The following is an 18,393-nucleotide window of genomic DNA, read 5'->3' as shown; positions in this document are numbered from 1 at the left end:
AAGCATCCACATGACCTAAGTAATATTCACAAGCTAAGTCTTGATAGTAGGATTCGTAATATTGCAGATGGGGTCCGCACAGCTGTTGGAAACAAGGGATTTGAGACTTAACACTGGTCTCTCGGAGGGGTCTGTTCCACCCTTGAACGCCTTATAAGCAGTAGGGGACTGAACTGATGAGGCATGTTGTAGAATTGAATTGCAGAGCTGATTACATGGTCACTGTAAGGAGGGTTATGAATTCTAATAATCTCTTTGTCAATAGGTTTGTCACACACATGTGCACTAACTTGGCAAGCATCACTACTATTGTTGATCATAAATCCTTGATCTTTGTATTAAACTTTGTAAGAGATCCCACAGTGTTTGTGGTACAAACATGAATGGTGCCTCAAATCATGTGGCTCTAAGAGATCAGATTTATGATCATTGCCCATAATGTTATAGAGGCTTAGAGGTGGGGATAATCTTGGATCCATCTGAACAGGCAAATGTTACCAGATATTTCCCATGATTGTATTTTGAAATATGCATTATCATTTTCATCCTATGCATGTTAAAACCCTATTTAAGTCGGCACCATTCAACTATTAATTAAATATGTCATGTCATGTGACTGTTACATTACGTTTTTTAGCAGAAGTGAGTCAGCACAGAAGTTGCATCTAAAACTACACATATGAAAATGTGCATTAATGAAATTTATTTTTTATGAAATAGATGCATTTAAAGCTACAAAAATCATATTAAAACTTGACCCTCTGTGTTAAAGGAATAGTTCACCATTACTCATTACTCAACAACATTACGTACCCTCAGGCCATCCAAGATGTAGTGTTTGTTTCTTCATCAGAACAGATTTGGAGAAATTCAGCACTACATCACTGTCTCAACAATGGATCCTCTGTAGTGAATGGGTGCCGTCAGAATGAAAGTCCAAGCAGCTGATTAAAACAGCACAGTAATCCACAAGTAATCCATCCCCAGTCCACCAATTAATGGCTCTCATTGTTTCTGGTTCAAACATGAATGATGCCTCAAATTATGTGGCTCTAAGTGATCAGATATATGATTTTTGCCCAAACTTGGATGGGGATAATTTTACATCCATCTAAATTACTAAATCTATTTCCCATAATTGTATGATAAGGCCAGCTTTTTTTTTACCTTAGGCTACAAGTTTCAAAAGTAAACTTTGGCACTGTAAACTAAAAACGGAAGAAAAATAATTTTATCAAACCCTTTTGAATCAAGCTCCTCACCAGTTGAAATATATGCACTGCTTAAATGATCACAGAACAGTTATTTTCCATTCTTGGCCCAACAAGACCATGCCTGCTGACAACTAATATAGCTTTCATAAAATAAGCTGCCAGTCAAGTATGATGGCACTTATTTGCAATTCAAATTAAGATGAAACCCCCTTTCATCTCTGACAGAGAAGATGAGATTCTTACCTGAAAATAGAGATTTTGCCACATTCATTTACAATGGCCTAGATAAGCCACTCTTACTGTGCTGAAGTCTACATATAACCACTGAGATATATAGGATCAGATTTGGCCAGTGCGCATCTTGTTTAAAGGTTTATTTACCATGTATTATACTTTATTTATTACTGTAGAGTGATATAACCACTTTTTTAATTGATATAGGCTATTTTGGAAAAATGGGTTGCGACCATCACATTGACACTTTGGCACATCTTGTGTATTTAGCTTTTTTAAAAGAACAAAAATTTATATTTAATAACAGCACAACTACTTTACTACTGGGGTGCACTATTCTTTAGTGTGCATTGAGGTAATTCCCATGTGATATTACAAAAAAAAGAGTAATGTAATATAATCTGAGGCTGCATTTAAACATTTATATGAAATCATATTTATTTGGTATAACACTCAAAAAGAGCATCAGTTAGGCATGGCATTTGTTTTGCAGCAATATTTGTCTGCATGCAATAGCAGATCTAAGTCAGACTTGCTGTTGCATCTGGTTGAGTGTTGAGGGATTAAGAAAAGAGTGAAATCTTTTTGTTAATCTGGTGCTTTGTAGAGAGAGAGAGAGAGAGGGAGAATTTGCTAGTCAATTTCCTGTCAGCAAACTTAATTTCAAGGAAGAAGTAACAAGGAATGTGCTGTTATGTATGAGTAAACCAATGTTTATTGTTTTACTTAATTATGTTTATATTAATAAACATTAATATTATTATTATTTTTTTTAACTTTTTATTAGAATGTCAAAAGAACACACATAAACATACACAAATACACAAAAAATAATAAATAAATGAAAATCAGACAAAACTGAACAAAACAAAGATAAGAAACAAATTCTGTCAGCACTACTTGCATAGAAGATGAAAATTTAAGATGACATAGTAATACACTAGATATGGATACTTCACAGTTCTAAGGAGATACATCTACATCTCACTACCTAAAGAACGGGTCTCCAATAGATTTAACAGCTCTTTGCCAGGCCTGTACTATATAAACATGAATATTAGAGAACACTTATGTTTGTGTTGAAATCTATATGCGCCAACTGGATTTTGAGAGTGGAAGAAAGACAACAAAAGACAAGTAAACTTAATACAAACAATTATGACAGCCATATGGCCACACACACACACACACACAGTATGTTAAATCTTTCACATTATCTGATTAGCTGTTAAACAGAGCAACCAAAGGTTTTGCATCCTTCAGATTCATCTAAACTATCTCATTCTGTCATCTTTCTTTCTAACACCACACAATCAATATGTAGTCATATGTTAATCACAATATCCTCTTATCAGAATCAGTGACATTACATGCTTCAAATATGATGCTTAATATCACCAGATATTTTAAATATATATGTTTCAAACTTACAGCACAGAACACATGGTACACGTGTATGAGAATTTGAAGGGTTAAATCCAGGAAACACTCTGGATTAGACTTTACCATGTGACAGAGCACACAATCAGACTGATTCCAATGTCATCGAAGATACAAGTGATTTTCTTTGCAATGCCCTCAGAAAGAATGGTTCTTCAATATTTTTATTTTGTTTTAGATTTCATTTAGAAAAATGCATTATTTAAACTATAGGTCTAGTTTAGCAATATTGCATATGGCATTAGTGCAGATTACCTGTATGTGTATCTATAGCACTAAAAATGACACTGAAAGAAAGAAATGAAGGCAGCTGGCATCTCTCTGTGAGAACATGAGGAGGGAGATGGAGAGAATCTTTCTGACCGAGGTCCTGATGTCAAGCAATCTAAGACTTCAGTAAATCTCTCAACATCCCTCAGACTAAAAATAACCTCAAGATACATTAAAGCCACCAGTAACCCACTCACACACACACCACAGAGGTCAGAAACACATACTGATCTTCACTGGATTCACATCAAATTAGAAATCAGCAGCTGTCTGTATAAAGGATTAATATAGGTAACTTCTTTTACTAGTCTAACTAACCAGAAAATACAAATCCCCAAAACTTTTAAGTGATATCCTTATTTACAACAGTTTGTGAGTTTATAATCTCGAGATTTCTGAAACTGGACCTTGGTGGAAACACAATGATTTGTGTAGAAATCTTGATGTCAGCTCTCAGTCTGTAGTTAATAAAATTCCATGAGTTACATCATCGGACACGTCTGTGGCTATACATGTGATCAAAGACACAATGGATAAAACTCAAGGCATTATTATTACACATTTTCTGAATGATAGTGAAACTCATGTCTGGCCGGACTGGCACATTAAAAAGTTTAGATTTTTTTTTTCTTTACCACACAATAACAGAAACATAAAAAGTGTTCCTGTAGCTCAATTTGTAGAGCATTGTGCTGTCAAATGTAAAGTTTGGGGTTCAATTCCCCGGGAACACATGATAGGTAAAAATTGAAAGTCTGAATGCACTGAAAGTCACTTAGGATAAAAGCGTCTGCTAAATGCATAAATTTAATTTAATTTACATAAATGCACGCTGTGTTAATCTGTTTTTAGAAGGAAATCTATGTGTCTGTTATTTCCTTCTCAAGAGAAGGAAATGTATAATCTGAATGTGGTGAGAGAATCATTTCAGAAGAGCAAATCCAATCCAAATTACAGAGTTGGAAAACACAACACACTAGTATTCCAACTGTGCTACTTTCTTTCCTTCTGAAGCATATGTTTCTAATCAGCCCTGGGTATTTACTTTCTGTGCAAAGAGCTTCCTCTAAAAAAGGCGAAAGAGCATGCCATGACACTGAGCGAGGAATTAAAATGAAGGGATTGGCAGTCTTAGGTGTGATAACAGCTTCATCTCTCTGTCTCAAACACTCATTAAACAAGCAGCTAGTTCTCACAGCTCTGCAATTACTGCAAATAACTACAGCTGCCATCATCTATAGAAAAAAACACAGATGACTGCACACGATAAAGAGAGAGATGAAGTTGCATTAATGTTGTATTCAGAATATTTAAAGGGTAGATATAAAGAAATGTTTTAATCTCAGAGCCATATGGTATTTATAAAAAACATGAAGCAGTTGTTAAAAAAAACACTTAATATTCAGGGTTCCATCCGATTACTGTATTACACTTCCAAAATGATCCACAGCTCTTTGTCTCCATCTTGTGGATAAAAAAGTATAAAGTAGGCTATACAAGTAAAAAAAAAATAGATAAAACTTAACACCAGCAATATTGGACTGTGGTATTATGAAGCATTATACAATATTACGAAATATAATCAGTCGGATCATTAATCGTATTTATTGTGTCAGTGTAACTCTCAGTGTAAATATACAGCTCTGAATGCCTGGGCATCATTGAACCGTTTGTGTAGTCAACGAGGCAGAAAATGACTCACTTTAATCAATAGTTCCACATTTTAAATGTTGAAAAGGAGAGCGGGCAGGGAGTGTCTGTGCGGAACACGTACATTTCCAGCAGCCCTATTGACGGAGGGAGTCAATCACGGGTAGCATTAGTTCCGATTCGTTTTTACGACTCGGTTCGTTTCAGTGAACCAATTCAAAACGGATTCCACGAGTCGTCAAGTTTTCCTAGAACTGCGGGATTTTGTTGTTTTCTACCTATGAATAAAAAATTCAGTTGGTCATTGAATACAGCGTGCGCATTATTCTTTGCATTCCATGGTGGTCGACTTGAAAAGACTTACTAGCATTTTATGCCGCGCAATCTGTTAGTCTCGCGAAATTAGCATGGTCAAACGTTAACTAAAGTCTTTTTAAACATGGACCAATACTTCTGTATTACAGAAACTGGTGGTATCTTCTTTGAAAACAGTGTGTTTAAGGTGCCACACAGCCCGAATGCAACTGCTTTTCGAATCGGTTCAAATGAATCATTAAAAGGAATCGGGTCAAAAGAGCGATTCGTCTGCAAAACTGCATCACTATCTGAGAGTTTTCCTCCCTTTTCACAGTCAGCCTCTAACATTACATCCCAGATACTGCCTCTGCTCGCGTGTCCACGCTTTCACTGTTCAACAAGGGTAGGTGTTTACTTAATTGATCACTTGATTTGCCACGCATGCATAATTTGTAATGTTAAAGTTTTGGATTAGTACAGTAAAGAAGTATCCTGCTTATCGGTAGTCTGACCCTCAGTAGGACTTTTTTTTTGTTCCTCTGTCTCTCTGATGCCACGTCAGTGGTGAAATTTATAACGGGGTTAAGCTCCACCATTATATTTCAGGGTCAATTATTTTAAAATCTTCTTTGACAGTATAAGTTGTACTTGAATGTTTTTCCCAAAAGTGTGGTCTCCAGATGAGACCCATGATCAAAGCACTTCCTAAACTGGAAGGTGTGGCTGAGATAAAATAAAGAGTTTTAATTGTCTTACAAATAAACTTTATCTATTTAAAAATAAATTAATACGGGTGAATTAATGAGAAGCTTTTTTTCTCTCTAATGTCCAGAGTATGCAAAATAAACAGCTCTTTGTGCTTATATTTACATAACTGCCCATGGAAGCTGTTCATATCCATCAATGTGTGCTTGTAGCTTTTTCCTACAGTGGTCAATAAAACCACAAAACCTTCTGCTGTCTAAAACCAAAATGTGAAACCAGGATGCTTCTAGTGTTTCAGCATCATAGCTCAGACTTTTATACAATATATTGTTTTTAAAGATTTTTTCTTTTCACACACACACACTTGTATGTAAAGTGCAGTAGTGGTTATACTTGTAAATTCAAGTAGGCTTATTCAGTGGATTTTTGTTCTACATGTTCCATTGGCTGATGTTTTGCATAAAATATATGCAAAACACAATGGCCCCATGATATCTATTCATGATAACGTTTACATTTATTATTTTATTTACATTCTCGATTTAGTTGATTATTATTATTCATTAAATTTGTCATTCCTGTTAAGGCAACTTCCTGGGACCTTCCTTTCCATTACAATGTGATGTTTATTATAATGTCCAATTTATAAGCTGAGACCATCACCATGAAACTTTTGGCCTTGGTCCAATGACAACCTACTAGGTTTTCCTAATATTGGAGAAACGAGTTTAGACTGGTTTTGTATACATAAAAATAGTTGTGAGCTTGCTTTAATAACTGATATCTCTCTATATTGCAAGAGGGCAGAATGGGAGCAAAGCTCAGTCGGAAGAAGAGTGAAGCAGGGATAGGAGCAGAGACGACAGGTCCAGCTGTGCAAGAGACTGAAACGGCAGAGGGCTCACCTGTGGCTGAAAATGCAGAGCAAAAATGTTCTGAAGGTGAGATTCAAGAAGAGAGCAAGCCTGCAGAAGAGAAGTCTGACTCTTCAACCACTGTTCTGCAAAGCCTTACACAAGCTGTAGGAGAAACGGTCACCGCAGTCACTGAACAGATAGCCGCACCAGTAGAAGATGTTGTAAACAAAGGTATCGAGGCAGTGGAGTCCGCACTGGCCTCCGTCAGCCTGATCGAGAAAGAGCCTGAACAGAAGTCTGAACCTGTGGTAGATCTTGCTGATTCTGATGTTCTCCAAGAACCCAGCCTCTTGGATGACCTCCTGAAATCTCCACTTTCAGAAGCCCTCATTTCTGGAGTCACTATGGTGAGTGAAGCCATAACCAGTGGGGGAGTGGAAGAGAAAATTAGTAATTCTGCACCAGCTGAGAACGAGGATTTGTTGGATTGTCTAGGGAAGATGGAGACGCCCTCAGTGGACCTTCTGGACTGTAAACTGACCAATGAATCCACAAAACCTAACTCAGATCCATCATTTACTTTGGAAGATATGGGACAGAACGCAGCTGAATAAACCACTACACTTGCCTCTAGAAAACAGTAGCAGCTGGTAGATCATTAGGTGTAAGTATGTCAGTACAATATTCAAGAAATTAATGAACAATTACATTTCGTTGTTTTTTTTTCCTGAGGATGTTGTCATGAAACAGGGTTGTGTCATTCAGAATTGAATTAAGGTAGCAAACTGGATGAAGAATTTCAATTCAAATGTGTATGTTAGAAATAATTAAAATGATTTTAAAATTAAAGGAACTTCATTTTATCAAGAATATTGTCCTGATAAAAAGGAAAGCTTGAACCAAAGTTTTAAAAGCCTTGATGTTTGAAGGTTTATATTAATCAAAAGATCCAGTTCTTTATTTCTGAATTTTAGTTGAAAGTTACATGTAAAACCAGTCACCTCAGATATATAATAAACATTCCTAAAAGTCTGCCTACTGAGTCGTTGACAAGCAGCAAACCAGCCATCTGATATTTGTTCTTCCTGATGGTCTGTATTCTTCCAAGCTCTTGTATATGAACCGTTCCGCCAGTCTCCCATAGAAGAGAAAAAAAGAATGTATGTTAAAAGAATGATTGTAATAAGGAAAATAAAGACTGTAAAACATCACAATATTGTTCCTTGATCTGTATTTTGCATTTAATCAAATACGTTTGTGGTATGCATTCCTACAGTATCTTCTATGTACTGTAACATATGAACAACACATCAATATGTGATAATAGCTTGATTCAACATTACTGCAGTGCCGCTGGAATTAGAAATAATTTGGAGAACAGACAAAACTCAACACACAGAAGTGTATGAACAATCCCAATACATGGGAGTTTTCTGGGAAGTTTCTGGTAAGATAGCATATACCATCTCTGTTTTCTCAGCGAAGCTTCTGGGGAAAGGGGCAACATTCTTTCCAGAGAAAAGGGGTCTCAGGGGACAGGGTTTTTTTTTTCTTTTTTTTGAGGTTAACTTTCTGGATCTTTTCCCAAGAAACTTTGGCTTTATTATAAATAAACAACTTTCAACTGAGTTTCCTGTACTGAACGTGTAGCAGAGTTTTTGATGAAATATTAAGCTGCTTCCATTTGCTGAAATCTCAAGGAAATGCAATGCCTCATTATCCTTGTATAACAGAGCTTTGTGTATTTCAGCCAAAAGAGGAATGAATTTGGATGACATGGCTCTAGGGAATCTACTGTTGCACAACAAGTAAACTTTATACAAATATACATATAGTATGGACTCCCATGCAAATAAAGTGGATTTGACAGAAAATAAATAAACAGGTAACTATGATACCCATATGACTTATTTTTCAAATAAATTGAGCATGGGGGGAAATAAACTTTCAAACTAAATCTTATTTTTCCATTTCTCTTTAGTGCAAACAATGTTATTTTTTAACACATCACCTATTTAGCAAAAGGGCACAATTATACAATCCAATAACAAAAATATACAACATAACTCTATTTAAATAAAACAACATAAATAGTGATGTCTGAAAATGAGTTCAGCTGGTGATGATTTATTCGTCTCCTGCATCAGAAAGATCCTGTGCTTTGGCTTTCTGTCTGTAAAAGAGAGAAAACAGAATCAGGATTCTGAAAGGGCAGTAGTGGGGAAATGAAACAGGAAGCAATATATATGATGCAATATATATGCAATATATAGCAATATAATGAACATCTGATGGCCCCTAGATCTCATTGAGCCATATCACGTTTGTCATGTTGCTATTTTGAACTGAGAAAGACAACCAGAACACAATGAGTTATGTAACAGTGTGACAACACATACCAAAGAGCCCACAGTTTCTGTAGCATTTCCATCATTCTTTCACCGTGAGTCTAATATCAGTTTAATTCATCATTACTATTTACTTTCAGTCAGAACATGGGCACATCTCATAAAAAAAAAATAATAATAATAATATTTCACCCCACACAAATTTACTAGTATTCAAAAGTTTGTTTGTTTTTGTAAGAAGTCTCTTACACTAACCAAGACTGCATTTATTTGATGATAAATACAATAAAAAAATTATATTATGAAATAATTTAAAATGACTGGTTTTCTATATGAATTCTATCATTAAATTGTGAAATGTAGCACTCCCCCAGTTTATCACCACTGTAATGTAAATCCTGGATTGAAGCATAGAGTGATTTTGATGTTAAATATTAAGTGAACGTTCTTGGCAGCCTTTGTTAGATTTACACACAAGTTAGAGTATTTAGAAAACTGCTCTTCATCACCATTGGTCATATCATGCCTGCATGTGTTGGTACTTCTTGGCCAGGTCTACATTGGTGCGTCCCGACTGGAAGGGATACGTCCAGAGGATGGAGTTCCAGGAGTGACCAAACCTCTTCACACCCATGTTGAGGTACTGCAACTCATCAGCTGAAAAGTTCCTCCTCTTTCTGTGTCTGCCTGAAGACTAAACAAGAAAACCTTTTTCAAATTCACACATTTAAATGAGCTACAGTAAAGATGATTTACAGTAATGTATGCATATGGGTGCACAGATATGAACGGTTCATAATAAGTTGATATTTATAGTCAATGTGAATTGTTTCAGAGGAAAAGCAAGTTAATGAATTTTACATTCACATTTTTTTTATTATGCTCAGAAGCCATTGCATGTCTGTCTGCCCTATAAAAAAGCACTAAAATAATATAGGGTGTTTTAGTTTCAATTCAAGTGTGAAATCATGGTATAATTCATCTAATACTAAGAGTACCATACATTTTTTGGGAGACAGTCTTCTGAGGTTTTCTTGAGGTGGTTCTTTTTTATGCCTGGGCCTGAGAGAAAAATAAAAGAAAGAATAAGAGAGGCAGGGAGTGGAATTAAATAACCAAATGATTTAGTGAGCAGTCTGTGGAACTGTACTCACTGTACTGAACCCTGTACTAGTATCCTACACATCACATACACACTATTCTTCAGCAAGACATTCTTCTCAGCATGAAGGCCATTCTTATTTTAGTCACACTGTTCATTCCACCAACTCTTGAGAGGAACAAAACCCTTTGTGTGTGCATGTGTGGATCTTTATCATTTACTTGTTTAATCCAGGCATTTAGAGTATTAAAATAATACATTATTGTATTTTACATATAATATGAAATAATTAAAACATAATTGAAAATATAATTGAAAAGAAAATTAAATGAAGAGTTATTCTAGTCAACTGTAGTCACATGCCTTTCAAGAATTCTTGTTCCTTTTTAATCAATTGCAGCACTGAGTTCTAACGTATTTTTGCAAAATGGCTGCTTAACTGTAAATTGCTACTTTTACATCAGCACCAATTAGAATTGCTTATTTGTGCCATGTTATGACTAGTAAAAATGTAAAGTAAAAAACTTAAGGTTGGGTTCCTGATCCAGGTTTGATTATGGATAATGACTGGATGACATTACATGACCCTTTACTTGACAATTATAGCGAGAACGTTTCTAGAAAGTTCAGTGAGTAAGTCTCGAGGTTACAGGAAAGAAGCCACGTCGGAACAACTGAACGGCACTCAGAAACCACAGCTCAGCAATAGAGGGAATGGAATGAGTGAGACTAAGGGGGAAAAAACTGAGAGCAAAGATGGAAAGACATTTCAGCAACATAGACAAAAGTCGAAAGCACAGATGAGTCTTGTATTACATAATTTATTCAATAATATAACCTGGCTCTCTGAAGGCATATGCACCATTTATCAAATATATTGGACAGTTGTTTATAGTGGCACAGGCATTATGAATGTTACCTATCCCCAAACCTCTAAACTATTAAACGTCTAGGAGCCACAGTTCTCTTTTGTCCTGAAAGAGAAAGAACACTATACTTACTGTATATTTCACTCGGTCTTCTCAAGGGTGTGAGCCTAATACCTGAAGAAAGAAACATTAAGAATTAGAGAGAAGAAAAGAAACACCAAATGCACTAATGTTGCCATTATATCATGTGAAGATATTCAGTTGTTAAAGAAAAAAGAGGCTGCATACCAATTGGCATACTTCTATGCAATAACCTGGACGTAATACATCATACAATTGCATCTCAATTCCACACACCATTTGTCTCATACTGTTTGAATTTTAATTATCTATCTTAATACAGTTTGGATTAAATAGAATATAAAAGGTTCATCAGATTTTGTATGTAATTATAAATTGCCAACATACATCGTTGCTTTGGATGAAAGCATCTGCTAAGAGCAATTCTTCAACAATCCCGAAGACAATGTGAATGACCATGTGGACACTGTCTCTTACATCTGTCTGATGGTTGGTGACTCAGCCTGTGTTTGTCCCTCTTTCTCATCTCTGTTTCTTCACTAGTGCTTTTTCTGTTGTTGTCATGTGTGTGGATGTGACTGTGTGTCATAGTGTGTCTAGTCCTCTTTAACTGCTGGTTTCTCCTAAATCGATCCTCAGCCTCCTGCAGGACCAGGTGAAAGTCACACTGAAACCTGCAGCTACCCAACACAGCACCAAATGAATGACTGTCCATTTCATTTATATTTTTCACACAACCTGAGGAATGGAAAACAAGAAAAGGAACATTAATAACAAAAATAACAATGAGAGGACTGAAAAAAAAAAACAACAGAAAATGGCAGTAAGTATTGCTTATATTATCTAATGTGTTTGTGTGCATTTATACAGGCACACACCTGCACAGCGTAGAGTGCTGGGTTTAGAGGCAGATGACAGCTTCCGAAACCGTTTAATTTCTCTGTCTAACAGCTCAGAGCACAGAGACATTTCATCTGAAATCAGCAGCATAAATTCATGATCTAAAACTTCAAATGAACAGCAAAGAACTTCATTCCTTATATAAATCTGTAGGTGAAGCTAAATCAAAGGTTTTGCTATGACCTAGCACAAAGTGAACATGATGTTTGAGTAAGATTTACCATCAGAATGACTGTGTGGGCACTGGCTTCTCTTCATGGGATCAGGATGTCTGAAAATATCTGGGCTGAAACCCAAGAAAAATAAAACGGAGAGAAAAATGTCACTCCTTTGAGATGGAAAATTTGCTCTCTTGAAAAGACACTGACATGAATTTTGTATCTGGATTTAATGTGAACATCCTAACACTGAATAAAACAACTAGGAGTGAGAAAAGCAAGAATAAATCATACTCATATCACAGTTTTCAAATAAAAAATCTATTTCTTTCATTTTTCTTTCTGGCCACAAATGTATGATATTTTTCTGAAAGACATTGATTTGAATGATTTATTCATCAAATCACATGTATTTAAACAGTATCTTTATCTAGCAAAACTGTAAAAGCAAAACACAATAATTTATGATGCTAACCCCTGTGTATCTCTGCCGCCCTCTGTTGGTGTGCTGCAGTGCTGTAAACGTTTTTGGCCATCTTCATCTGAGTCTTGATATATAATTTTTAATCTCTTTGCCCCTCTTTCAGACTGTAATTTCCTCTCCATGTCTCTCTTTTTCACACATCCCTGTGTGCTTGTCTCTTGGTTGCCAGTTCTCTCAATATTCCTCTCATTCTCTCTCATTAGTTCATGCCCTCTCTTGTTGCCTTTTTCCCAGCTAGGGCCTTCGAAGTGAGTGACTTGGACAGGACTCAAACACTCTTCAGTGCTGACACACTGCTACTTACAAACACAAAACAAACAATGTTATTTTTACACTAGTTATCTCAATTAACACAAAATACTGTATAGTATGTTGCTGAAACGGCTGTAAACTGATGCAGAATGCTTAACATTTACACATTACTTTCTGTTTATGTGTTTACATGTCATTCTCACCAAGTTCTCTTTACTGTATGGTATTTCATTTGGGACTGGTCGTTCTAGAGTTCCTGCAGGGGTTGTGTGTAACTCCCCACATACTCGATGGTAACCTTTCACCTTTCGCATCACAGAACCTTCCCACCATGCCTCTTTACATTCCACAGATGAGGTTAACTTCTGATTGCTGGGCTGCTGTATTTCGGTGTCTCTTTCCCACAGTTTCACACCAATCTAAAAATCAAAATACAAGATTAGGCTAATAAACATATGGTTTGTGTGTGCGTTCACATATAAAATGTGAGCATGCTTGAGTTAAAAAGTTTTAAAACCCTACTAGGGCTGTGTATCGGCAATAATCTGGCAATACGATACGTGTAACGATATAGGGGTTGCGATACAATATATTGCCATACACTGCGATACTGTAAGTAAGGCGATATATTGGGATATTTCATATTTATGAATAGGATATATGGATACACTGGCATCTGCATTTGCAATAATCAGTCCCTGTAACATTCAACGCTATTGAACCAATTTTTTGTGCAGTATGAGTAAAGGGTAAATGAGTAGAAAAATTGAGTAAAAAAAATTGTAAAAACAATAAAATAAATACAGATGTTTAACATTTCTCAGAACCTTTCTACTTGGATTTCACAGGTTTTTCAGTTTGTATTTATGTTCCGCGTGGAATTACAGAGAACGCAACACATGCACCTCCCCATCTGCACAAAACACCCCCATCAGGAGAGAAAGCTGCAGCCATGCCGTCACATGGGATGCGGCAAACGGTGGCCGCACCGCGGTCCCGGGGCAGACATTAGCACAAAAGCCCTAGTAAAGACGGCACACTTCAGCTTTGTACACCGAGGCGGGAACTGGAACAATTCTCTCATCCTCCATTACTGTCAGCGAACTAGTGACGTGCCTTAATGCTAGTATTTCCTGTCACTGTTTAAGTTCAGAGATGAAGACTGCCATGTAGCAGTCTGGATATAAACTCAAAACAACTGCCATGAATCTTGTATGATTTTTTTTGTTTATTTAATTTTTTATAAATATGGATATTACGTTTTTGAGAATCGATACAGTATTGGCAAACAAAATATTGTGATACTCACGTTTATCGATATTTTCTTAAACCCCTAAACCCTACAGTACTGACTTTCACACATTTCTTATCACATTTCGTCTATGGTGTCATAACATGCTATCAGATCTGGTTTCATTTTGTTTGAAAGATCTCAGCACTTATGGACTAAATAAAACAAGAACACTCTAGGAAAAGTTAAAGAATAAAGTATATTAAAGGGATTGTTCAATCTAATGCTGAGGGGTTTTTTTTACATTTGGAGTGTCCTAGCCCCTTAACAAACTGCACATGGAAGCCCTTGGTGAAATACACAGCAACTGAAATATCATAATTCACAGACACAAACAGAAAAACCTTTTTCTCTAGGAGCTGTATTCTCTGGAGGATTTCTCCGGCGGACTGCCAGTGACTCTTCATGTCATTCTCCTCTAGACTCATTGTTGACATGCCTGCGCCTAATGATTCAGCTGTGTGGAGAAGGAAAAAAAACATCAAAACCTCATGTGCCATAGTCTCAAATTAAATGGAAACAGGACATGAAAAGAAGGGCATGGTTACTAAGTGCTGTGATGTGGAGCACCCGAAATGAATAGCATATCATCGCCACTGGCGACAATTTAAATCTTGAAGACAGTTATTAGCATTTTTATTTAAAGAAAAAGGTTTGTCACAACTTATTGCAGAGTAACAATTTTTGTTACCTGCTAATGACTCTTTTGCAATAACGTCTGCATGCTACAACCGACATATAGTGTGAACATGTACAAAAATTAAAACATCTAACTCACTGATTCTCTTGCAGGTGTGCAGGATGAACATGGCTGCCTTTCTAACCTCTTCATCACTAGCCTCAGTGAGCAGAGAAATCATAATAGGCAAACCTCCTGTCGACAACAACTGAGACTGATGCTCTACTGCACAGACAGAGAACAGACAAACTAATTACAATAATATTCAAGCCATGCATTTCCCAAAGGTTATTTATAATTGCAGTGTAAAAGCAGCCACATGTGGTTAAACAGATGAAAGAAACTATACTTTTGTGAGAAAGAAGAGCAATCGAAACTAAAAATACAAGTACAAACATGCCCATTTTAATTGACTTTCATTTATTATAATTTTACATCTCTTTAAAAAAAATAATATATAAACTATCTACAATATAACATTTGAATGGAGTATGCAGCTGTATTGGGCTAAATTGCAGAAATTCACAGAGAATGATACAAAGAAATATCAGGAATTTGAATCTAGAGCTTACTTTACATGTATGTGGTAGAAAAATTCAAATGTCATTTAACTTCCATCTGTTACCTACAAACTCACCACAGGCATCTGTGAGGTGTCCAATCGTCAACACCACAGCGAGCTGGTCCTGTGGGTCAAGGTTTGGGCTGGACAACAGACACAGCAGTCCTGGGATGACCATCGACTTTGATAAACAAGGCACCAACTGCTCTGTAACAGAAAGACAAAAGAAATGGAGAATCCAATACAACACAGTACAGTTATCTTGTGTATGTCTTACCGTTGTTCGAGATGCAAGCAGACAGTGTTTTAGTGATTACTATGGCCACCTTACAAGCAGGAGCACTGTGTGCCGACTGAGACAAAACTCTTGTAAGAGTTTCTGAGAGTGAATCTAGGCCTCCCACTGACACAAAATACTGCTGAGCACAAGCTGAAAAGCACATATTCACATGAGATGAGAAAATGAGTACATACTGTGGCATTACGTTATTTTGTGCTGATGCTGTTTGTGCTCACGATTGTTTGCAACAGTCATGCCAATAAATGAGCATATAGGCTGTGCCAGCTCTGCCCTGGGCAATGCCACTTCCTGCAGCCAGGTCTTCACCAGGGGAAACACATGCATACATGTGTTCTGATTCTCTTCTGTCATAAACAAACACATTGGGAGATACTTCAAGTTTTTATTTGCATGCGTCATGGTACTCGTGAATAGCGGCACCTTAAATGTGGTTGTTCTTTTGTTGTCTATGGAGGGACAGAGAGGTCTGGATTTCATAAAAAATATATCTTAATTTGTGTTCCGAAGATGAATGAAGGATTTACGGATTTGGAACGACATGAGGGTGAGTAATTAATGACAGAATTTTCAGTTTTGGGTGAACTATCCCTTTAATTATGGTAAAGGGGTAGAGAAGGGATGGAGAACATAACCATACCATTCTGAGGATTGTTGACAGAGCCGCAGAGAGCACTAGACACAGTGGCCCACAACTGTAGCTGCTCATAAGATGCGTTAGGATCTGGAAAATTATGCCTGAAAAGTAGCATAAGAAAGAAAATAAACTGAAATATGTTTCTTTTGAGCAGTAAGGAGTGTTTAAGCGAATTTTCAGATGTTTATTAAAATTTCTGTGATTCACGTCAACAAAACACCAGACGGTGTCTGAAATGTTACCCCTCCGCACTAGGTAGGAGCATATTATACTTTGTTTTGGAATGTTTTCATTTGTCCAGGACATTGACTGTGGTATGTTTTACATGAAAATTATATTTAAGTTTATCTAGTTCACAATCTCATGTTTAATTCAACGTGTTGATTTCTGTTTCTTTGTAAATTGCTCAATTGTTCAAAATCTACTAGCATTTTTTAAGCAGAACATTTTTAGTTTTTCAGTGTGTGGAACACAAAAGAAAATTAACAGTTTAAATATACTTAAGAAATAAAGTCATACAGAATAAATAAAGGCAGAATTTTCAGTTTTTGGCCTACCAATCTCTTTACGCAAAAAGCCACTGGACATTGAAGATTTTATAAAAATAAATTTTCAGTATACAAAAACTCCATAAAATAAGAGTTTTGAAAATGGCTGTATACTGTTTTAACACTATGTAGATGTCTTCAATACATACCTATAAGTAGTTTAAATCTAAAGGTATTAAAGTAAAAATAATACTATGATAATTATGCATACCTGAACAAACTGAACTTAATGTGTGTACCTGAACAAACTGAGCAAGGTTTCGATACACCTGGAGGTCTTAGCAAGAGTCTGTCCACATCCTAGAAAGCAAAACACACACGCACACAAACACACACACAACACAAACCATTTGTGAATTGCCAACCTGTTCTCTCCACACTCTACAGTACAAAAACACAGTATCATTACAGGAATAGTCTCATTGGAGGTAAGTTTTATGGTGAACTTTACTGTTGTTGGAAACCAATACAGACAGCATGTACACTGCTACTCTTTTTTCCGTCAGAGGCATTTTCTGTTCCAGATGCTGCGCTAAGTCACAAAACATCTCCTCTCTGCACAGTGACTGCTTAACGCTCTCTGCAAGGAGAATATGTCCATAGTCAAATGTTATATTTCAAATATGAACTGTTTAACAATACAATTATAAAACCACACACAGATCCAAATGTATGTATAATGATAACTGCATACACACCATGTAATTCAGCCAAGGATGCAAGTGTAAATAGAGCAGTCTCTTTAACCTGAGAGAAAGTGCTGGACTTTGACAGGTTATAGATGAAGGTAATTCCCCCAATCTCTCTAAAGAACTCCACATACTGACCTAATAGGAAAATCAAAAGGGTCATTAAAATTAAGTACTTTTAGGTTTGTATGAGGCAGTTGTGAGCGGTACTTCAGACCGTTTTGTTTGCAGATTGAGATGATAGTGAGAAGAGCTTGTTTCTGTGATCCAGGCCATTTCATCTGGTATTTTAGACATTCCAGTAACAGACGCAAATCTGTCTTGGTAGCTGAAAACATGATGACTGTTAAGTCCTTTAGCTTATGAAGCAAAATATGAACTTAGATCTGTACAACAGATGTGTTTTGTGCTATAAAACACAATACAATATTAATATACATTGTATCTTTCCACTTTAACAGAACACAAACTAGAGAAAGTGAAGGATTTTAGTAGAACTATGTCGTGATAGTAATTCAAAACATTGCTATTAAAACTAAAATAAAATATATTTTATGATATTATGCTGACCTTCCATTTTTTGTACTCATTAAACCATCCTTTTCACCAACACAGTTAAGGTATCACTATATCCTGCAAAAAAGACGATTGTTTTTAGAATTTAGTAACGTTACATTAACTGTCAGTAAATAATAACGATAAACAAATATTTCTCAAACGTCGCTGAACGCCATAATATTTAACTTGAATACCTTCAGACAGGGTTTGGTTGGCTACAATTTATATACGACCCAATCCTAAAAAAAATTATAAAAGAAACTTTAAATA

At 36.2% G+C, this 18,393-nt stretch overlaps 2 protein-coding genes across 2 annotated transcripts; one reads left to right on the top strand and one right to left on the bottom strand.

The window, feature by feature from the left end:
* The first annotated feature begins 5,366 nt into the window (after positions 1-5,366).
* Positions 5,367-7,881, top strand: LOC127933782 (uncharacterized). Its single transcript, XM_052530747.1, has 2 exons — positions 5,367-5,508; positions 6,611-7,881. The coding sequence occupies exon 2, from the start codon at positions 6,619-6,621 to the stop codon at positions 7,279-7,281; it is 663 nt and encodes a 220-aa protein (XP_052386707.1). The 5' UTR covers positions 5,367-5,508; positions 6,611-6,618; the 3' UTR covers positions 7,282-7,881.
* Positions 7,882-9,477: 1,596 nt separating this feature from the next.
* LOC127934095 (telomere repeats-binding bouquet formation protein 1-like) lies at positions 9,478-17,903 on the bottom strand. The gene is made up of 18 exons (XM_052531270.1): positions 17,783-17,903; positions 17,575-17,703; positions 17,328-17,456; positions 17,116-17,176; positions 16,332-16,429; positions 15,910-16,038; positions 15,671-15,823; positions 15,469-15,600; positions 14,931-15,056; positions 14,497-14,609; positions 13,065-13,280; positions 12,601-12,905; positions 12,189-12,253; positions 11,946-12,041; positions 11,545-11,805; positions 11,119-11,160; positions 10,019-10,077; positions 9,478-9,709 (listed from the first exon to the last, which is right to left on the bottom strand). The coding sequence occupies exons 1-18, from the start codon at positions 17,901-17,903 to the stop codon at positions 9,536-9,538; spliced, it is 2,409 nt and encodes an 802-aa protein (XP_052387230.1). The 3' UTR covers positions 9,478-9,535.
* Between the last annotated feature and the right edge of the window lie 490 nt (positions 17,904-18,393).

Source organism: Carassius gibelio, chromosome A18, assembly GCF_023724105.1.
Source record: "Carassius gibelio isolate Cgi1373 ecotype wild population from Czech Republic chromosome A18, carGib1.2-hapl.c, whole genome shotgun sequence".
NCBI classification, from domain to species: domain Eukaryota; kingdom Metazoa; phylum Chordata; class Actinopteri; order Cypriniformes; family Cyprinidae; genus Carassius; species Carassius gibelio.
Note: the sequence above shows the minus strand (reverse complement) of the source record. Positions and strands in the feature narration are given on the sequence as shown.